The 23,489-nt window shown below is 41.9% G+C and overlaps 1 protein-coding gene across 1 annotated transcript in view; it reads left to right on the top strand.

Moving 5' to 3' along the window:
- The window catches only part of GRIK4 (glutamate ionotropic receptor kainate type subunit 4), a 219,493-nt gene that overhangs the window by 138,156 nt on the left and 57,848 nt on the right, over window positions 1–23,489 (top strand). Inside the window, exon 5 of the mRNA XM_069948873.1 lies at window positions 5,560–5,725. Within this exon, the coding sequence (XP_069804974.1) occupies window positions 5,560–5,725 (166 nt within the window). The remainder of the gene's footprint in view (window positions 1–5,559; window positions 5,726–23,489) is intronic.

A 23,489-nucleotide genomic window follows, 5' to 3' on the forward strand; every position in this document is an offset into this window, starting at 1 on the left:
AGGACAGAGAATTACTTAGAAGCAGGTTACAGGGCAGAGAATTACTTAGAACCAGGTTAAAGGACAGAGAATTGCTTAGAACCAGGTTACAGGGCAGAGAATTACTTAGAACCAGGTTAGAGGACAGAGAATCACTTAGAACAAGGTTAGAGGACATAGAATTACTTAGAACCAGGTTACAGGGCAGAGAATTACTTAGAAGCAGGTTACAGGGTAGAGAATTACTTAGAACCAGGTTACAGGGCAGATAATTACTTAGAACCAGGTTACAGGACAAAGAATGACTTAGAACCAGGTTACAGGGCAGAGAATGACTTAGAACCAGGTTACAGGGCAGAGAATTACTTAGAACCAGGTTACAGGGCAGAGAATTACTAAGAACCAGATGAGAGGACAGAGAATTACTTAGAACCAGGTTAGAGGACAGAGAATTACTTAGAACCAGGTTACAAGGTAGAGAATTACTTAGAACCAGGTTACAGAGCAGATAATTACTTAGAACCAGGTTAGAGGACAGAGAATTACTTAGAACCAGGTTACAGGGCAGAGAATTACTTAGAACCAGGTTACAGGGCAGATAATTACTTAGAACCAGGTTACAAAGCAGAGAATTACTTAGAACCAGGTTAGAGGACAGAGAATTACTTAGAACCAGGTTAGAGGACAGAGAATTACTTAGAACCAGGTTACAGGGCAGAGAATTACTTAGAACCAGGTTACAGGGCAGATAATTACTTAGAACCAGGTTACAGGACAGAGAATTACTTAGAACCAGGTTAGAGGACAGATAATTACTTAGAACCAGGTTACAGGGTAGAGAATTACTTAGAAGCAGGTTAAAGGGCAGATAATTACTTAGAACCAGGTTAGAGGACAGAGAATTACTTAGAACCAGGTTACAGAGCAGAGAATTACTTAGAACCAGGTTAGAGGACAGAGAATTACTAAGAAGCAGGTTACAGGGCAGAGAATTACTTAGAAGCGGGTTACAGGGTAGACAATTACTTAGAACCTGGTTACAGGGCAGATAATTACTTAGAACCAAGTAAGAGGACAGATAATTACTTAGAACCAGGTTACAGGGCAGAGAATTACTTAGAACCAGGTTACAGGGCACAGAATTACTTAGAACCAGGTTACAGGGCAGAGAATTACTTAGAACCAGGTGAGAGGACAGAGAATTACTTAGAACCAGGTTACAGGGTAGAGAATACTTAGAACCAGGTTACAGGGCAGAGAATTACTTAGAACCAGGTTAGAGGACAGAGAATTACTTAGAACCAGGTTAGAGGACAGAAAATTACTTAGAACAAGGTTACAGGGCAGAGAATTACTTAGAACCAGGTTACAGAGCAGATAATTACTTAGAACCAGGTTACAGGGTAGAGAATACTTAGAACCAGGTTACAGGGCAGAGAATTACTTAGAACCAGGTTACAGGGCAGAGAATTACTTAGAACCAGGTTAGAGGACAGAGAATTACTTAGAACCAGGTTAGAGGACAGAAAATTACTTAGAACCAGGTTACAGAGCAGATAATTACTTAGAACCAGGTTACAGAGCAGAGAATTACTTAGAACCAGGTTAGAGGACAGATAATTACTTAGAACCAGGTTACAGGGCAGAGAATTACTTAGAACCAGGTTACAGGGCAGATAATTACTTAGAACCAGGTTACAGGGCAGAGAATTACTTACAACCAGGCTAGAGGAGAGATAATTACTTAGAACCAGGTTAGAGGACACAGAATTACTTAGAACCAGGTTACAGGGTAGAGAATTACTTAGAACCAGGTTACAGGGCAGAGAATTACTTAGAACCAGGTTAGAGGACAGAGAATTACTTAGAACCAGGTTACAGGGCAGATAATTACTTAGAACCAGGTTACAAAGCAGAGAATTACTTAGAACCAGGTTAGAGGACAGAGAATTACTTAGAACCAGGCTACAGGGCAGAGAATTACTTAGAACCAGGTTAGAGGACAGAGAATTACTTAGAATCAGGTTAGAGGGCAGAGAAGGTTAGAGGACAGAGAATTACTTAGAACCAGGTTACAGGGGAGAGAATTACTAAGAAGCAGGTTACAGGGCAGAGAAGTACTTAGAACCAGGTTAAAGGACAGAGAAGTACTTAGAACCAGGTTAAAGGACAGAGAATTGCTTAGAACCAGGTTAGAGGACAGAGAATTACTTAGAACCAGGTTACAAGGGAGAGAATTACTAAGAAGCAGGTTACAGGGCAAATAAGTACTTAGAACCAGGTTAAAGGACAGAGAATTGCTTAGAACCAGGTTACAGGGCAGAGAATTACTTAGAACCAGGTTACAGGGCAGAGAATTACTAAGAAGCAGGTTACAGGGCAGAGAAGTACTTAGAACCAGGTTACAGGGCAGAGAATTACTTAGAACCAGGTTACAGGGCAGAGAAGTACTTAGAACCAGGTTAACGTACAGAGAATTACTTAGAACCAGGTTGAAGGATATAGAACCAGGTTAAAGGAGTAATCTTGACAGAAAGTTACATACAACCAGGACTGATCCGGTTACATAAACTTAGATATAGAACCACATTTCAATATGCTATACACTATATAGTAGCACATATTATACTCTAAGTTTCATGTAGTTTTTATTTCCAACGTTCTACAAATTCTATTGATTTTGTCATCAGAAAATGATATATTTTTAACATGACTATAAATAGTAAACAGCTGAATGTTGTGGTTTCCGCCCTGGCCACTGGAGCACACACAATAGGCGGACATTTTCCACCTTCAGCAGCTCATCTGCACATTTGCTTTGTATGCCACACCTTGGTCTCCGGGAGAGCAGCTGTATTTAAGTTTATTTGGACACTGTAAAGGCTGTTATTTCACACAATTGTTGAAAAATGGACATATGAAGTGTTTCTGTTTGCAGAACCATGTGCATTGGGTAAGTTGCATCTTCTGGTCTCTTAAGAACTTAAAGTGTCACTGTTAAAAATTTTTTGCAGAAATCAATAGTACAGGCGAATTAAAAAAAAAACGTTGTAATTGGGTTTATTAGCCGAAAAATGAATTTTTATCATGAAAAAGCAGTTTGAAGCTCTCCCCCTGTCTTCATTGGGGCACCAAAACAGGGCAAGAAAGAGTTAATTTACGTTCACAACACGGGCTCTCTCCTCTGCAGTCACCACTGACCTCTCTGACCTCTGAATAGCACTCTCAATAGCTCCCCCGCTGTGTAATCCTTTGTTCTCCGCTCTCAGCTGCCCGCTAATCTCACTCCTTCCTCCTCCCCCCTCCCCTCTCCATAGCTCAGACAGGATCTGACTGATGAAAAAACAGTCGAGATTTCATGATAATGAGCAGTGGATGACAGAAAGGAGGTGAGGGGGGGGACCTGGGTAAAGGCTTTTTAAATGCAGATAATGGCATATTTGCCTAATAAACCCAATTACAAAGTTTCTTAAAATCGCCTGGACTATTGATTTCTGTAAAAAAAATTTAACAGTGACTCTTTAAGAAGAAAAAAAAGATACATGTTACACACGTGAAACAAAAACACCAAACATCCTCTGAAAGTCACTTGCAGTTATTATTTCTAGTTTTCATATTCACATTTACTGAATAAAACTAGAACAAAATTATACTTTCCTTTTTTATGAAGTCTTTATAGGGGTTAGAACCCTGCCTACAGCCATCAGTACAGAAAGTCTAGTAGCTAATCTATACTGTTTTATTATTTAGTTGAATAGATGAGCAGCGTGCTGTGAGCTTCTAAATTCCATAGTGGTGGCTACAGGCAGACAGAATTTTATTATAAGCTATTATATACTTGTTAGCAGCCATTGGTAGTGCCCACAATTTGCCACCAACCACTATGTGGCACCTGGTCTAGCAGCGTGAAACCAGCATGGCAGATCTTGGTACAGCCTAGAAAATAGCAGTAAAATGTGAGCATTACTATGTGTTAAACAGACTAAGGGTATGTTTACATTAAAGAATAGATGAGTAATTGGAATTTCAAGCAGAATCTGCACTTAATTTTACATGTATTCTGCTTGAAATTCCATCCGTAAAATATGTATAGTGGAATGTCCCATTGTGTTTCTGCTTCTGCTGAAATGTATGCACGGAATGTTTCGTCATGGATCTGCTTTCCACCTAAAGAATTGGCATGTCAATCCTAAAAAAGGGGGGGGGGGCTGCACAGGAATAGAGTTTGTGAACTGGTAAGTATGTTTTTACTACTTTTATGTCTCCCTCTGACATCCTACATGTCTCCAGGGCTTGGATTGTCCCTGGAAACATGTGTTATGCCTGACCTGCATCGAATCCTTGCTCCCCCTGCACCGCACCTGGAAGTATAGGAGGGGCCGAGCAGATTGTAGGGAGATAAGACAGCCCCTTTAAAGGGAATCTGTCAGCACCTATGGAGGGGGAGTGGTGATGGCTTTGTGCCGCACTTTGTGCCGCCTCACCACTACCTCCTCCCAGCTTGTATTGAATATTCATGGTGCCCGTCCCCCGACCTTATAGCAATGGCATCTGTAGCTTTCAGTGTAGTGCGCGCACACTCCCGCGGCTTGATTCGTGCATGCGCATGGCTTCGCTCAGTGCCGCTCCGACGCACAACAGCGCATGCGCGAATCACACAGCGGGAGGGTGCGCGCACTACACTGAACCAGAAAGCTACAGATGCCGTTGCTAGGAGGCCGGGGGACGGGCGCCATGAATATTCAATACAAGCTGGGAGGAGGTAGTGGTGAGGTGGGCGAAAGTGCGGCACGAAGCCATTACCACTCTCCCTCCATAGGTGCTGACAGATTCCCTTTAAGTCTGCACCATCAAATCCACAGTATGAAATCCACAGCAGATGAAGTATGTGTAAACATACCCTTTGGCTGGGACCTCACTAGAGCCTATTTGCATATTACAGCCACAAGTCCCGTCATTTTTTGAATGTGTCTTGTTGGAAGATGGTTCCTTTGACTGAAGACCGCACACACACTTACACTCCCCTTGGCTTGGTCTGGCTAGCTCACTGACATTGAGAAACATGATTGTGTCTCTGCAGTATTTTTTCAAATTTGATTTCCCAGGGGACAGTGTGCCTAGATTCACTGACATTGAGAAACACCTGATGGTGTCTCTGCTGGGTTTTGGTTGATCTCCTTGAGGTCAACCATCATTCTTTCGATGACCAGAACTGACAGCTGTGGGGCAGGAACTTACGGCCATAATATGGACACAAAAACACATCTGTATTACTCCAGTGAGAACTCAACCTAAGTATTTAAAACTTTAATAGCTTTATCAGCTGGACAAAAATATATGTGTGAGATGTAAAGATACAATATATCTTACTCTATGAACTAGCTTCCAAAATTAGATTAGATTCTTTTGTTATACGAGTGGCCATATAAAAACTTTATAACCTTCAAAGTGTCAAATATAATAATATAAAGTTTTTCTTTGGTGCCTCGCTGCTCATATTTCGTACTCACTAACCAATCTTCCTTCCATTCTCCATTTCTTTAGTGCTAACTCTTCTTTTTATATATATTTTTCCGTCAGGTACCTCACATAAAAGTATCACCTGAGGAATTTTTAAGGTTTCAGTTTCAGAGATTCACCACTTTAAACCTTCATCCCAGCAACACAGACATCAGTGCGGCGATTGCAGCTCTACTTAATTTCTTCAACAGCACCACTGCCTGTCTTATCTGTGCCAAAGCAGAGTGTAAGTACTTGGCACTATATTCAATTAACCAGCTGTCTCAATGAAGTTGTCCCTATGTAACCTTTAAAAACAAACTGAGTTATTTAAATTTAAAGCATTGTAAAATGTATTTGGTAGATGCTGAAAATTTCTGCTGACTACCTCCCAATGGCTTAATACCAATGCGTAATGCGAGGGTTTGTGTTACCATTGCAGTGTTTCTGGTTACATGTATTGTGGTACCATAGTGACACATTGCTGACATGGTTATTGGGGAAATGCTGATGGAGTCATGTTCAGTTCACCCTTTTACTTATGGCTTAGTTGTACTGGATTATCATCTCAGTGTGTAAGGCTGGGTCAATTGCATTAGTGAATACAAAGTCAGAAATGGAGGGGAAGTCGGGAAGTCTAAAAGGGTCAGTTCACACTAAGAAATTTAGAGCGGAATCCCCGTTGCAGACTCCGTTTGGAATTCCACTTGCCTCAGCACCTTAATGTAAGGTATAGGGCTTCGCGGCTCTCTGCTCAAAGAATTGGCATGTCAGTTTTTTGAGCAGAGAGCCACGTAGAGCGGAGACATCCTATACTAAAAATTGAGGCGCTGAGGCAGGCGGAATTCCAAGTGGAGTCCGCAACAGGGATTCTGCTTGGAATTTTGGCACTGATTCCTCAGTGTGAACTGACTAACTGACTCTAAGAATGTGTGGCCACATGTCTAAATTGACTGTCGATTTTACCATGACCATTACCAGGCTTCATCACAGGTGTTTTTTTCGTCCTAAACAATGTACTTAGGCCTTGTACCTGGTCACATGGCAAAGCCCAGACAATAATTTCAGACAACACTGCAAAGGGGGTGGGGATTTACTGAAGACCTTAGCTAAATCCCCACCCCCATGCCTCACGCTGGATTTATTGAGAGGCACACACTTCTCTGGATATTGCAGATTTCCTACATGACTTGCTGTCAGGTCCGTTTCTTGGTAATTTTGACTAAAGGGGGAATCTTGCTAAAACCGCGCCCCCCCCTCCTCGATTGATGGAGGGGGGAGGGGGTTTGTTGCTTTAAAGAAGCAGTGCGTTTATTATGGCATAGAACAGTGTTATTCAAAGTCATTCAGTGACTCACAGCTGACGTCTTCTTTGATCTAAGGCATCACTTTTCCTCTCCTTCTGGCCGGGACCACCATGATGATTTCTTGCAGATACAATTCATCTTTTCTGAACCTGCCAGACAAACATCTTAGGCTCCGCACTTTTACAACAACTTCCGCTTCTTTGTGTCATGTGCAGTAAAGTCAGTAGATATGTGGGTTGTCACCTATATGTAGGATCCCCTGCTGTTCCCTCATATAGTAATAATGTCTCCTGCTGTGCCCCATATAGTATTAATGTCCCCTGCTGTGACCCATATAGTAATAATGTCACCTGCTGTACCCCCATATAGTAATAATGTCACCTGCTGTACCACCATATAGTAACAATGTCTCCTGCTGTGCCCCCATATATAATAATAATGTCCCCTGTTGTGCCTCCATATAGTAATAATGTCTGCTGCTATGCCCCATATAGTAATAATATCTCCTGCTGTGCCACCATATAGTAATAATGTCCTCTGCTGTACCCCCTTATAGTAATAATGTCCCCTGCTGTACTCCCCATATAGTAATAATGTCCCCTGCTGTGCTCCCATATAGTAATAATGCCTCCTTCTGTGTCCTCCATATAGTAATAATGTCTCCTGCTGTACTCCCTTATAGTAATAATGTCTCCTGCTGTGCTCCCATATAGTAATAATGTCTCCTGCTGTGTCCTCTATATAGTAATAATGTTCCCTGCTTTGCCTCCATATAGTAATAATGCTCACTGTGCAGTGTCCCAATAGTAATAATCCCCTTGTGCTGTCCCCATAGTAACAATAATCCACCCTGTGCTGTCCTCATAGTAACTATCCCCCTGTGCTGCACCCCCATAGTAATAATCCATCTATGCTGTCCCCATAGTAATAATCCTCCCATGCTTTGTCCCCATAGTAGTTTTCCTGTGCTGTTCCCACAGTAATTATCCCCCCTGTGCTGCCCCCATAGTAATTCCCCCTGTGCTGTCATCACAGTAATTATCCCCCTGTGCTGCCCCATAGTAATTTCCCCCTGTGCTGTCCCCACAGTAATTATGCCCACTGTGCTGCCCCATAGTAATAATCCCCCTGTGCTTTGTCCCCATTGTAATAATTCCCCTGTACTGTCCCCACAGTAATTGCCCCCCCTGTGCTGCACCCCCATAGTAATTATCCCCCCTGTGCTGCATCCCCATAGTAATTTCCCGCCCTGTGCTCCCCCCATACTGTGCCATTATAGTAATAATCCCCTCTGTGGTTTTCCACTATAGTAATAACCCCCCCCCCCGTGTTCTGCTCCATAGTAATATAGCCCCCCCCCCCTCCACCCCCTGCATTGCCAAATAGACACACAAAAAATCAAAACATTATATTCACCTTATCCTGGCATCCAGTGGGTCCATTTTTCTTCCTATTTTCTCCTCCAGCCTGCGCACGCCTGCTGGAGGGAGAAGATGCATGCAGGGCCTGGCGACTGAGCTGGTAGGGGAAGTTGCGACGGAGCTGTGGGCGGGAGGTCATCTGGGCAGATGATAGGGCAGAGGTGCGGAGATGATGGGTAGGGCACGCACGCTGCTGAGTGAGGTCCGGGGGTGCCACCAGCGCCCCCCTAGCTATCTGTGCCCCATGCGTTTGCCCAGCCCACCCACCGCTAGAAATTGCCCTGCTTGCGGTGCCCCTTGCCATCAGACAAGCAGTAGGAACGGTGAAAAGTCACAGATCGGCAACTTTATGCAGACATATGCTGAGCTTGGCATTAATAAATCCCCCACTTAGGCGATAATTAAACAAAGAAACGCAGCAGAACTGCAAAAGTAAGAACACAGCCTAAAGGCCCTATAACATGGGGACATTACCTACATATAGTTTTTTTTTTGTAATTTAGTTTTTGGTCCATTTTTCAGCTGTTCACAGGCCCAAAATATTTGGTGGGAACCTTGAACTGCGTAATCTAAGTTTTCGCATGTGAACAAAATGATAAAACAGCCCCTAATTTACATATGTATTTATTTTAAAGGCCTAAAATTAAGTGCATAGGCCTGTAGACATAATATGGCTCTCCTGAACAGCCCAAAGTACAATCCAAATTAGGATAGACGTTCTTTGATCTATAGCTTTTACTTGGCTTAAATTGGCTGTATGAACAACGAAAACAAATGTGTGAATACAGCCTTAGACAATTTTAGTAAATTTTGGCCAAAAGTCCGTGTGTGGTCTGACTAGACGCATGGGTCTCCAAGCTGTTGCTGGAGGGCCGCAGTTTCCCATCATGCCTGCACAGCCAAATCCAAAGCTTTAGCTGTCCAGGCATGATGGGAATTGTGGTTTTGCAACAGCTGGAGGGCCGCAATTTGGAGACCCATGGATTAGAGGGTTACATGAAGACAAAATATATGATATAGAGGGAATCAAATGACTTTCGCTTCTATATCTGTACTTCTGCTCTAGTTTGTGAATGACTATGAATAACATATTGCCGCCGTATATTATGTAATTTCTATGTTGATACATACATTTCTCTCCTGGGCATATAGCAGATTTATTTAATGTAATGTACATAAAATATTTGACCTCTCTATACTGTTATTGTAAAGTGAAGGTGTAAAGAGTATTTGTTCAAATCGGCTTTGAATAGGAAGAATAAGAATGTATAAAACTTGCTGGTTTTGACGCACAACACTTAGCATGAAGCTGTAGGTGTTTTTGCATCTGGAACAAAATGGTAAATTGATTGAAAGAACAATCATTTCCCACTGATTAACACAAGAGAAGTCAATGCCTAGCATTCTCTTACGTTTATTTGTAGATGTGAAGGAGCGGTGAGCTCAGCAGGTAGAACACAATACCTAATGAACAATAATAACCGTTTGCTGAACAATGAAGTCCGATTGCCTGTCCAAATGAAACAATATGGTGTTGAGAACGTGAACACATTTGAATACAACTACATATGTAGCATATTTTCATATGGTCCATTTTCATAACCCATAAATTATAGGACATAAATGTGTATGAAATCAAGCACACAGCTAATGACTTTGTACCATATAGGCTTAGGCCTCCATATGGCACCTGAATACCGTGGTATTATTTCCTATAGAAAATGCATCTAGCGGCTCATGACTCCATATGGCTGGGACTATACTATGATTCCTGGTTGCGTGACCAGAAATCCCATTTCATGCTGCTTGATCACACCACTCCTTTACCCCTTGTGTGAGTGAAGGAGCCATATGACAGGCAGTGTGACATAATGATTCCTAGTCTTGCGACTAGGCATCCAATGAAGCATAGGAATGAATGAACCAATTAAAATTTAGCGGCCTGAGGTAAGTATAGACTGCTTGGAATCAGGAAACTGACAGCACAGATATATACATATCTTTGCTGTCACTTTCCTTTTATCATTATCAACCTAACATAACAATACATTTTAAGGACTGCTCTAAACAGACAGTCCTCAGCTGATCACTTTTACACTGGCTGATTATCAGCTGCAGGAGCGTTTCTAGCAAGGCTCCTTGCCGATTATGTAAAAGGCCCCTTACTTTTTCCTGCCTGAGGAGCATCAACAACTGTTCTCCTCAGGTCATTACAAATCTTTCTTAGTGCCATGATACACTTCCACAAACACGTGTTGTGAAGATAAGACTTTGATAGATCCCTGTTCTTTAAGTAAAACCTGCTCACACCTGAGTGTCATTCAAGTGATTGAAAACAGATGACACCTTTAAATTATCAGCTAAACCGGCCAATAATGGACCTGTGTAATAGACCCAACAATCAGCCAAATCACTTCTCCGTTGGCATGATTGTGGGTTTCTGACAAAATCCTTGTGCATTAGTAGATGTGCAGATGATGAACAATAGAATTAAAAGGTAGGATTTGGTTTTTATTATCTACTCTTAGGACCTAGAAATCTGATTAATTTTTAGGTCAAATTTGTGTAGAAATATGAAAAAAAATTCTGAAGGATTCACAAACTTTCAAGCACCACTGTAAATACTGGCAAATATTGTACAGCCATAATATTCGGTTGCACTGATTTATGACACTATACACACTGAGCACACACGACACGCAGAGATGGGGATAAATAATGTCCGCTAATATTTCAACTTTTTGTAGTTAAATTAAAAATTGATTATGTCTACAACTCCATCTCTTTCCAATACATCACATCCTATTTTTCATTTGGACAGGACACCTTGAGGACTTCTACCATTTAAAGAAAAATAATGGAAATCAGATGTGATTCGGTTTGCCTCATGGTAGGTCCATACGTATTTTCAATGTTCTAGTGACTGGCAGGCATCTGTCCTCACAATCACTGGGCCACTTTCATTGTTCCACAGCAGTCTATTGAATGAAAGCTGAGCCCTGATTGGCTGCTGATATTCCCTCTACAGATTACCTAAACTCCTAAGATTTCATGAGAGTCAGGTCATCAATTTCATTTTGATGCCAACTTCATTTCAGTCCTACACAACTGTAGTCAGGTACAGAACACCTAGGGCATGGTGGGTAAGGAATTCAATAAGCAGTTCACCAAAAATTATTATTGGTCCCCCCAGTAGGCGCTGGCACGTATACTCACCGCAGCTGATCGGTGTCCCATGGCGCGGCTTCGTTCCGGTTCCGCGGAGCCGTTCAAATCCAGTGCACGCTCATTTCCGCCTCTGCTGTGACTCGTCTTCTGTGATTGTACGCGGGAACTCACGCGCTTCCATGCAGGAGAGAAGTCACAGCAGAGGTGTGCCAGTGCCTACCGGGGGGGCCAATAATTATTTTTTGTGAACTGCTTCTTTAAGTGGCTTAGTGCATTGCTCTTTACTATATAGGAGCCATGACTTCTGTCAAAATGACTTGCAATGTAGTTTTTGTGGCATCCTATGCTAGGATGACAAAGAAACTACAAACTGGGCAGAATGGCAGAGTGGCAAAATTTCAATTCTTTGGTCGGAAAGTGGAGACACACGAGGAATCCCACTGAAACAATGGGACAGGTGGAATTTCAAGTGGTGCCCTTGGCCACTTTGCTCAGTGTGAACGGGCCCAAAGAAATTCAAGTGTAGCTCCGGAGTTATAATATAATGCATTCTGCACAGTTCAGTTTGGGGAGATGCAGTATGAGCCCTTTTTTAATAAGCAAGACTTGTACTGTATATGGAACTAGCTGGCCATTGGACCTTGCTTCGGCAACCAAACCACCCATTGTGTGCAGCATTATGCTAAATAGTGCAAATGTGTGGGATGGCAACTCTGGTGGTACACCTTAAAGAGACTCTGTCAGTAGATTTATGGTGCTCTATCTAAGCGTAGAAAAAACTAGTGGCAGAGAAGCTGAAAAGAACGATGTAACACTTACATTGTTCTGTGCAGATTCAGAGACCTTCCTCCTGAATAACAAGCACAAAAACTAGTCCTCTCCATTATGTGCATGAGCTCAGGAGTCCTGGATATTTAAGAGCACCAGCACAATCTTCTCACCGACCACTGATTGGCAGTTATCTATCTATGCTGTCAAAAGGTAGACAGCTCTCAGTCAGCAGCTGGAGGTCGGAGAAGTGGTGTGGCACAAAGACCATTTTCCCCATATCAGGAGAAACAGAATGCTGGAAGTAATACACTGTTACATTCAGCATTTCTGTGACTAGTTTATCCAGCTCTCATTTAAGGCAGTATAAACCTAGTACAATACACACCATTACACAATACACACCATTGTCATTTTCCTTTTTTAAGAATATTAAACAGCGATGTATGGCACTTGCAAACGGTAAAGTAATGGGGGCACCTACCTCTGCTCCTTTTCAAGAAACAATGAACACCCTCCCCACTCCTGTGTTTGGCCCTGACCAGCATATTCCTCGTTAGAAGTCACTAGAACATTGCAGAGGAAAACCCTGCAGCCTCCAGTGATCACTAAGTGGTCACTAGGGCTTGGCCAAAGTGAAAGATGCCAGGCCACAGATAGGAGCAAGGAGAGGGTGAGTATGTTTACAGCACACACCACACCACTTAGAGGCTCAGCAGGTCAGCATATAGTATATACTTAGACAACTCAGCAAACTCTGAAACGAATCACAAAAAATGGTTTTGATAAATTACATTTTTTTGTACATTTCGAAACAAAGCAGTTTTGTTCCAAAATAATTCACATATCACTTCCCACCGTTTATTCTTAATAACAGGTATCACTGCCAATTTAATATACAACTGCAGCCCCACTCACTGGGTGTACTCCATGACAACACAGATATGGGGTTAGAGCCAATTGTTGGTTATCATTGAGGAATACCGGCAGGCAATGTTGTCGCCTATGTTCAACTGTAAGAACTGTTTATGTTGGCAAATATGCAATAAAAAGCTGACAGCATGTGATAGTAACCATAAAAAGAAACACATACATTGCAGACATGTTCTTGCAGGCTAAATTTAATAAATGATTTATTTGAAACGGAATAATTTCCTTTACTTTCAGGCCACGTTCTCACAACACGATTTGCAACAATGCCGTGATTAATTCAAAATATGCATTGCATTGAAAACAGAGGGGATTCCAGACGAAATGTATATACATAGTATATACTCCAGACGGGATCCCTAGCAGCCACAAGAAAAACTGACATGTCAGTTTTGTGCACCTGCTATTCATTGAATAGCAGCCGCACAAAACTGTTAGTTCACACAATGGAAAGTGCGTCTCCGGCCGCACTCTCCATTGTGTGCAGTGGTGAATTGGGATGGGGGCACACACAGCTGCACCTGCATCCCAATTCACCAGAGAAGAAGTTCACCCAGCCTGAGATGAACTTCACTGACACCAACCGTTCTGTGATCCGGCCGAGTCACAGAACGGACGGTGTTTTACAGTGTGTGAACCTGGCCTTATGGCCTCTTTTGGACTTACATGTTATCAGACATGTCAAACGTTATTGATCAGAGCGGGTCCTATTCTGACACTTGCTCTGATGAGAAGATATAGCCAGGGAAAAATTGCGGAAACATGTCCTCTCCTCGTCCAGCAGCTCAGTCTGTCTATAATTTCCCATAGACTTCTATTATGAATAATGACTGACTGAGCTGCCACCCGGGGATTGCATCGCGCTGTTGTGATCTCTTCCCGTCTATATGTTCTGATCAGAGCAGGTGTCAACATTGAGGCCTGATCTAATCAATAACTTTTGACATGTCTGATGGCAAGGCAAAAGTTAATTTTAGTGACAGGTACACTTTAAGTATACTAAACCCATATGAACCCATGTTATTGTTGGAACATTTTTTGGTAAAATGTGAAAATAACAAAACCCCCAGTAAAGATGGCTCATTGTGACTCTTAAATGGTAAATCTGCCTTGTTTTTTAGCACTAAAGCTTAACAGTAATGTTACATAAAAATGATTATAGTTCAGCACTGTGCACAATAACTACTTTTCTAAATTACTCAGAATTTTCAATTTGGAGTGTAGATATCTATACGGCGCAGCCGTTTCTTTCTTTCTGGCCAGGAACAGTGGCCACACTTTGCAGATGACGAATTGAAAATGAAAATAATTTAAAAAAATCATTTTTTTTTGTGCAGAGAGTTGCACTATAATACTAGGTTTGAAGCCCAATTCTAAGAGAAGAATGCATACAGGCATAGTTATCATTCAGACCAGAGTTCTAGTCATCAGGATGCTATTAGGATGAATTTACACATTTTACATTGCATGTAAAGTAACACTGCAGGGAAAAACAACATATATATTGCAGTATGCCTAGTACAGACTCATACAAGTGCTGCATGTATACAAGCACTCAATATGTTACAGAGACACATCAAAAGTTCTCTGTTTATGGTCTGTACCTGGCTTTGGCTTCAATAATCTGTCAGATAAGCACATCCTTTGTGTCATTTATTTTGATATGTCATCCAAACATGTTAAAAGTTTATATCTCTGTGACTGTGACCTATAAGGGTACGTGCACACTAAGGAATCGCGACGGAAAAGCCGTCACAGACTCCGCCGCTTGCACCCGCTCGCGGGTTCAATCTTTGGACGGATGTCGGAAACCACCCGTGCATAGAATGGAGTGGAAATGCTTGTGACCGCCAGAGTCCATGAGTGGGTGCAAGCTGCGGAACCCGTAACAGGTTTTCCATCATAAAAACCAAAAGAAAAAAACTATGAATGCAAGACCAATATATATATATAAATACTTTATTTTTTATTGTTGTTAGAATATCAAAATATCAAAAAGAAATTATTTCAGTTAAAAATACAAAACAGGGGGGCTAGAGCTAATACAAATCCCCAAACAAAACGGTGGATTGACTAGGTTCTTATACATAAAATATGGTATCAAAGAAATAGATAACAGTAGAAAAAGGGGGGAACCTATATACACACATATATACTGGGCACTGGGTTGGTACTACATACAATACATAAGTATAACTCACAGTGAGTACACAAAAAGAAATATCATCCATATATAGTAAATATTACCCATACGTGTCCTTAGTATATGAGTCCACCTCACCATGCACCATGCATGGTGAGGTGGACTCGTATACTAAGGACACGTATGGGTAATATTTACTATATATTGCATTCATAGTTTTTTTCTTTTGGTTTTTATGTTGGACAGTTTTGGGTGCGTATAGACCGCACTACTTGGGCCTTATATAGGATTACAGGTTTTCCATCATGCTATTCCGTTGTGTGCACGTACCCTGAAGGGGCAAAGCACATGGCAGTGCATTTCACTCCTTGGCTGACCACCCAATCCAACTGTTTACAGGAGTTGGACACTATAGACTAGGGATGGGGAACCTTCGGCCCTCCAGCTGTTGCAAAACTACAATTCCCATCATGCCTGGACAGCTGAAGCTTTAGCTTTAGCCCAGGCATGAGGGGAAGTGTAGTTTTGCAAAAGCTGGAGGGCCAAAGGTTCCCCATCCCTGCCATAGACTATAATGAAACATGACTTTTATAATGATTTGGATTGAATCTGGTGGCTGGCTGGGGAGTAGATAGGATGTAAATGACTGTTTTACACACAAAAATTTTTTGATTTAGTTTTTTGAGATAAAGAAAAAAGGGCACAAAAGAGCCACATTTGCTGGTGTGTGGCTTCATTGATATCTGAGGCAGACAACGGCTGTGCTTTTTAGTGTTGTTGTGGGGCTTCTACACTTTAATTATTATTATTATTATTATTATTATTATTATTATTATTATTATTATTGTTATTATTGTTATCATTATCATTATTATTATAAGTTATATTTTAATTGGTGTTTCCCTGTTTTTGGCTCCGGTCTTGAATTTTCTATTTGTGTATCTATGACATTGAGCCTTATAGTTTTATACATTTTAAGTATACACTTATAATTGTATAAATAGTTAAAGTCATGGAAATAATCTCTTACCTGCAAATTTATTAAATGATTTCAGAGTTAATGGGAAGCTTCTGTTTGACATCCAAAAATAAGATGTTAGGTACTTACAAATAACAGACAGGAAATAAAGTCTGGGTTTATTCTTCGATAAGTATATATTGTGTCCATCAGGCTCTCATTCCCTCCTCTGCAGCAGTTAGCTGTGATGGGGGAGGACTGGAGTTCCTTTCTAATTCAGTACTTAGACAGTAATTGACAGACTTTACAGGCCGTGAGTGGGTTGGCAGCATACACAGGGAATAAGGAGAGTGGTGTTACAGAAGGTTAAAAGATCCTGCCATAGTTCATTCCCAGCTTCTTTTTCCATCAGGGCTGAACATATGGGGGTGGGTGATTGTGTCTATAAGGTCTTGTGCACATGGGAAAGCCAAGTGCATAGGGATCATTCTATGGCACATGGAGTCCCTATGGTTCCATGTCTATAGAGCCATAGACATTAAGCATGGCATCTTATGGTGCCTCCATACAGCACCTTATTCTAGGAAAGAATACCTCTGTAATATAATATTTATTTTAACATTTTTGGATTTTTTTTATTTTAGTTTTTTTGTGCTTTTATGGAAAAGAAATGAATAAATAAAAAAATTTAGATGTTTTTATATAAAATTAAAGGCATATGGGGGTACAGTATAGACATAATGTAGAGGGTATGTTCACATGATAGTGTATTTGTGCTTGGATAATCTGCAGCAGAGTTAATGAGATTTGTCGGTATTGCCATGTGTACACTGAGGCTCTATGCTAGGGATGTTCAATGGCACACAAATCCAATTTCAAAATCACAGATTTTTTTCTCCCCTAAGTTTCTGCATGTAAAGCAGTAGCAGCTCTGAACCCAAATCTACAAGATTTGGTGCACATTTGCTACTGTGTATTTCCATGTGTTAAAAGTTTGCAGAAGATAAACAAAAGGATCCACAGCTCCAGTAAAAAAAATTAAGTAGTTTTTTTGAAGCATGTAAAAAATTTAACCAAAAAGATTAAATACATACTTCCTGTGCAAATCCTTACTTTCTGTTCCCCTCTGACCTCCCCTCCTCCATCCTCCCCCTCCCTTCTGAGACAGAGGTCACATGATATCTGTCTTATATGTGTATAGCACATTGGACATCATTTGTAAATGCACAATGTTTTTTTACTGGAGCTGTGGATCTTCATGTTTATCTTCTGGAATTTGATGGGACACGGGCCAAGATTTTGCCATGTAATTCTAACCTGGGAGTGTGTGATTGTACCGGGGATATAATCTGGGGTGAGGTGACCACTTTCTATTTTCACTGTTGGCACTTCTATTGCATCTACTTTGCATCTACCCTTTGGTTTAGTTTAACATCAGAAATGCACACCAGAATTTGAAGCAGGTTTGGTGCATTTAAAGGGAACCTGCCAGCTGCAATTCACGTTTCAAACTGATGACTAGAGATGAGCGAACCGGGTTCGGGTTTGAGTCGATCTGAACCCGAACTTTCGGTATTTGATTAGCTGGGGCTGCTGAACTTGGATAAAGCTCTAAGGTTGTCTGGAAAACATGGATACAGCCAATGACTATATCCATGTTTTCCACATAGCCTTATGGCTTTATCCAACTTCAGCAGCCACCGCTAATCAAATGTTGAAAGTTCGAGTTCGGATCGACTCAAGCATGCTCCAGGTTCGCTCATCTCTACTGCTGACATTGTTGGATAGATGTTAGGTCAAGGAGACACATATATATCCATCTGTGCTTCCATAATGTAGAAAGTTCATCCAATGCTTACAGCTGCTGTAACACCTTTTCACTCCATCTCCCATTCTTATCCCTGATGTTTGACAGTCAGCTTCCAAGGTCAAGCCCCGCTTCCAAATCTTTTTCCTGCACATTTATGATATTTGGAAGCGGAGCTCGATGTTGGGAGCTGTTCCACCCAGTGGCCAGCCTGCCGGCCCCCAGTGTGTTAAAAACCCCTCCCCTCTGTGAAGCGGCTCCATTAGAATCGTTAGAGCTGCACCACAGAGGGGAGATTGTCACCCTTGGGGCCAGCGGGCCTGCCCCCTGATGCTCAGGAAAAGACTGACACCATGTGCAGGAACTGGGCAGAGATTAAAAAAAAGGACAGCACCACTGGCATCTCCGCGACAGTCTGTTCATGTAAAAAAAAAAGCGATGAACCTGTTCATGATAAAATCAAAGCGATGTACCTGGTGGTACATTCACTTTAAATTGTATTTTAACAGAGCTGAGTAATTGTATCTGTTTCCGGCCCTGGATGATATTGAAGCTTTATTAGACTCTCTTGGGCCCCATTCTGCGAGCCGTAATGCGGTTGCCCCCTACAGTTTAAGTTAACCGACTTTAAATTACAAAAGAACCCCAAGGTGAACTAAGGTCATTTCACTATAACTGCAGGGGGCCTGGGCTTTCATTACTGTTGTCTGAATGTGGCCTTAGACGTGCCTATTTGTTCTATCAATATATTTTCAAAGCGAAGCTTTTCAGAGATGTCCTCCAGGTCAGAGCAATGCTGATTTGCAAGAAATAAGCAGAGTTAAGGGAAAAAACCTTACCAACAAAGATAATAGTCAGCGAAAGAATATCTGCCTGTATCCTCCGAATGACACCAGCATGATTATCTGACATTTTACCACCTGATTTATAGCTGCAGCAACCATACTCCCCCTGCAGGTGTCCAATACTGAATTAAGATCACCATAGGTGCTATGGAGAAATCGGTACTGCGCAATGTACCTATAGGGGTCTGGGTGTTGCATCTATAATATGCAGAGCAAGGAGCGCTTGAAGTGGCTTAAAAAGAAGCATCCTGCTAATAAGTTTCTGTCTGTAGGCAAAAAATATCAGGGTCTTGGAAGATTAGTCATAAAGAATTATCCTCTGTGATGTAACCTGGTACACACCATGATCAATGCTGGTCCTGGCGGTATTTATTTCATTATTATCCAAGCAGCCTGGGTTCTGAGCCATTGCTGCTGGAATATGATTGTCAGTGTGTAACCGAATATGTACTGTATGTATATATAGAGTAAGGGTGCCCTCACACACACCAGATCCGCAACGGATTTCACTTACTTCGGGTGTTCCCGTCTTCTGCTCGTCCCACTCAGCCAATCAGTGAGCTTCCCCTCGGCAGCCACTGATTGGCTGAGTGGGATGTCCTGCCGAGAACCCCCGAAGCAAGCCGGAGCGAGGAGGAGGTGATGTATGCTCCGGCCACTGGGGGGTTAACTTATACTCACGGCGGGATGTCAGTCCCGCTGCGAGTTTGTATTCTCATAGGGATGTACTGACACTGGATCCGCAGCGGATTTCCGGTGTGTGAAGGCACCCTAAAGGTCTTTTTCTTTATATACTGTACACTAAGTGAAAGTCCTGAGGATTATGTCACCAATGTATTTCAATGTGTAAAATTTTAACCATTCACAGTAGCAATAAAGTGGATAAGACTTAAAAAACCTCAGCTACATCCTGTGGAATACATCTATACAAAATACATGTGGAAATCCATACAGAAGCATTTACATTTTGGTGTCACAAACTTTGCACATTTTCCAAACACAGTTTGATTTCATTGATTTTAATTACTTTACTTTTTTTTTACATATTCTAATTTATTTTATTTAAACTCTGCAAACTACAGAGATTGCATTAAGTTGGAAAGTGAAGCGCTTAAAGATAGAACTCCGGTAACCCATAAAAAAATAAAATGCACAAAAGGCACATAGGTGCATTTACCAATCTCATTGATTGTTTGCCACCTTTCCCACTTGTCTATGCTATTACTAGACCCAGATTCAAACTTTTACAATGATCTTAGTTTTATATCATAGGATCCTTATAGGAAACGACATCCCCCAGCATGCATTGTACCTCAGAACCAACTGCTGAGTACCCGCCCCTGTCTTATGGTATCTACCCACCATTGGCTCAATCTACTACTGTTTTGCAGTAAACACATGGGAAACAACATCTCCCAGCATGCATTGCACCTCAGAACCAACTGACGAGTACCCGCCCCTGTCTTATGGTATTTGCCCACCACTGGCTCAATCTACTTCTGCTTTGCCGTAAACACAGTATATATCTATCTTTCTGTCTATCTATCCATCTACTTAAATAGATTAGAGAAAGGGAGAGATGAAACAACAGTGTCTTCTTTCCCTTATACAACTCAGAAGAGGCTGAGGTTTCTCACTGTGGTCACTGTGTGATGTCAGTGGTGGGCGAGGTTAAAGCTTGCTTGCATCAGAAAAACAGAGATCATGTGATGTCCATCTCCAAAGGAGGAGTGGAGACCAAAGCGAACAGGAAGTAAGGATTTTCTGCTGCTTCAGTGTTAGTCAGGATGTGCTGCAGACAAACGGCCCAATTCATGTTATAGAAACCTACAACTTACAAAGAAGCTTAGATTATGGGTGGGTATAGAACAGGGTGAAATCATTCTTAAACGGAGTCCCCCTTTAACTGGGTGCTTCTGCTGGCTATAACTAATGATCAGTGGGGGTCTCAACTCAGGTCTCAACCCTTTGAAACTTTTGACGTTCCAAAAGTTTCATTTTAAAGGGGTTATCCAGTGCTACAAAAACATGGCCACTTTCTTTCAGAGACAACACGACTCTTGTCTCCAGTTCAGGTGTGGTTTACAATTAAGCTCCATTCACTTCAATGGAACTGAGCAGCAAAACCCCGCCCAAGCTGCAGACAAGAGTGGGACTGTCTCTGGAAGAAAGTGGCCATGTTTTTGTAGTGCTGGATAACCCCTTTAATGACTAGGGCACTTTTATATAAACATGAGTAATATAACTAGTAACTGGTCCAGGTTGTCTTGGGTAAGCATCGGGACGACAGAATAATACAAAGCCACAACATGATCGGGGAGCAGCTGTTGTCCTACTTGCTGGTGTTTTCTACCGAGAGGAAAGACAAACTAAAAGGTAAGTCAAATCAATAGAAAGATGTATAACAAAGCTGATGGGATTCACAGTTACTGGCTAAAAAGTGTCTGTGATTTAAAAGTTAAGCTTAATTTTATATTCTATAGCTCTAGGGCTAGCTTTGATCACTTTTCTGGAATAGGGATACAATGTATATTTCTAGAATATTTTGCTTTTCAGCAAAACCAACCAACAGTATTGGTTACAATGGTGCAATTGTGTATGCCTATACCTAAATCCTAATTCTAATATTATGGTAGAATATAGATTGGTAGTTACCAGCTAGTTATATACATTATATAACTTTGGAAAGTGTGTCCCTCACCGCTTAAGATTTTAATGTTTTCCAACAGAATGAGAATAATTAATAAATACTTTTTTTTTTTTTTACAGTAGCTGCTAAAAGTTTTTTTTTCCTTTTAATAACTTTTATTGTTTACAAGATGTATAATAAAATACCATATATACAAAAATATAAGAAGAAAAAAACCCAACCCTCCCTAAACCCCCCCCAGCCCCCGCCCCAGACCTGGCTTAGAGCGCATCTACTCAATCAAGGTCAGCACTATCTAACTAACTACCCCCCGAAATGTCCCCGATTTTACAGTGCTTCGAATCCGAAGCTATTCTGAGAGGGGGTTCCTCCTGGTTGTCCATCAACCTCTTACATCATCTTTTTAGTAGCTTCCTACCCTCTATTACCCTCCCTTTATCACCCTGACCTATCACAACATAAAATTATCCTACTCTCCCCTGCCATAGCCTGCCAAGCATCCGTCCTCATGCACACTGAAACAGACCAACAACAAATAAAGAAAACAACAAAACAACCCCCCCCCCTCTCTCCTCACGCACAGCCACCACTATCTTTGTGGTATTAATAAATACTTAAACAGACATAATAGGTGATGTGTGGTCTATACACATGTTCCTGTGCATCTATCTACACATTCACTGCAAATAAAAGGCTCACAGTCTGTATATTAAAATGTACAGTTATACATCACTGGGGATATACAGATAATAAATAGACACAGGAGAGAACTTACAAATTATTCACCATTCTGAGAGTCATTACATTCCCATTTAGTCAATGGCTCAGATTTACTAAAAGCCATGTAATTCTTTGACTGTGCAAACTTAGATAACTGGTCTTCAAATGCACCAGATTTTTCAATGTGTCAGGCTTACTGATAAGTATGTTATATCTCCAGACTATGTTTCTAGTAACTGTTAAGGCTGTATTCCACGGAACGATCGTCGACCGTATTCGGCCGATATCGACCGTTACGGCTGATAATCGTCCCGTGGAATTGACAGCAACGATCAGCCGACATCGTTCATGTCAGCTGATCGTTGCGTCGTTTGTCTTTCAAACATGTTGAAAGACAAACGACTGATACAGCAACCGTCTGCTGCCGTCGCTCCATGGAATAGGAGTGTCGGCAGCGGATGCTGCTATATCCTTTGGGCTGCCTGGACGATCAGCGATCCCCGGGCAGCCCCCACGCAGCTCCCAGCGGCCCCCCCCCCCCCCCCAGACTCACCTGCTTGCTGCTGCCGTGCGGAATAGCAGCGGCAGCCAGCGGGGAACGTGTGACAAACGAGTGCTAATATCGCTCGTTTGCTCTTGTCAGTCGGCCCGTGGAATACGGCCTTTAGCTGGCGTTCTTCAAACCCAAATAGTGCACTAAATCTTAGTTTGATTTTCCTTTTGGTAAATATAGGCCATGCCCCTTTTTTGTCAATGTAATACCCTTTTGTTGGACCCAACGGAAAAAGTGACAAAAAAGGAAGGGCACGGAGCGGGGGCGCAGACTTAGCGGAGGCCCAGCATGACTAGGTTAGCTGGAAGTCTAGTTTAAGGGGTTAAGTGGGGCAGTAAGGGGTTAAGTGTGAGCCAGTTGGGAGGGGGTGAGGGGTTGAAGAGAAAAGTGCGGGAGTTGCTAGGTGAGTCACTTACCAACGGACGCGGAGTTATAAGAAGAGGAGGAAGAGGTGGAGCTACAGTTCTTGCCGGACCCGTTTCAGCCCACCCGCCCGTAGCATCCACGTACTACTGCCATTTAACTTGTTAAAAGGAAAAAATATACTACATTGCAGATTTTGCGCTGCGAGTTCCGCAGTGAAATCCGCTGCTATGCTCTGTCCTATGAATCTACATTCTCACAGCGGAATGAAAATCTTCATAGAAAAATGTAGCCCCTGCCCACTTAACCCACCGCTGCCGGGCTAGTACGTTACCTGTGGAACTCGCAGTGTAAAATCCACTGTGATGCGGTACATGT

This window comes from Dendropsophus ebraccatus, chromosome 12 (genome assembly GCF_027789765.1).
Source record: "Dendropsophus ebraccatus isolate aDenEbr1 chromosome 12, aDenEbr1.pat, whole genome shotgun sequence".
Taxonomy (NCBI): Eukaryota; Metazoa; Chordata; class Amphibia; order Anura; family Hylidae; genus Dendropsophus; species Dendropsophus ebraccatus.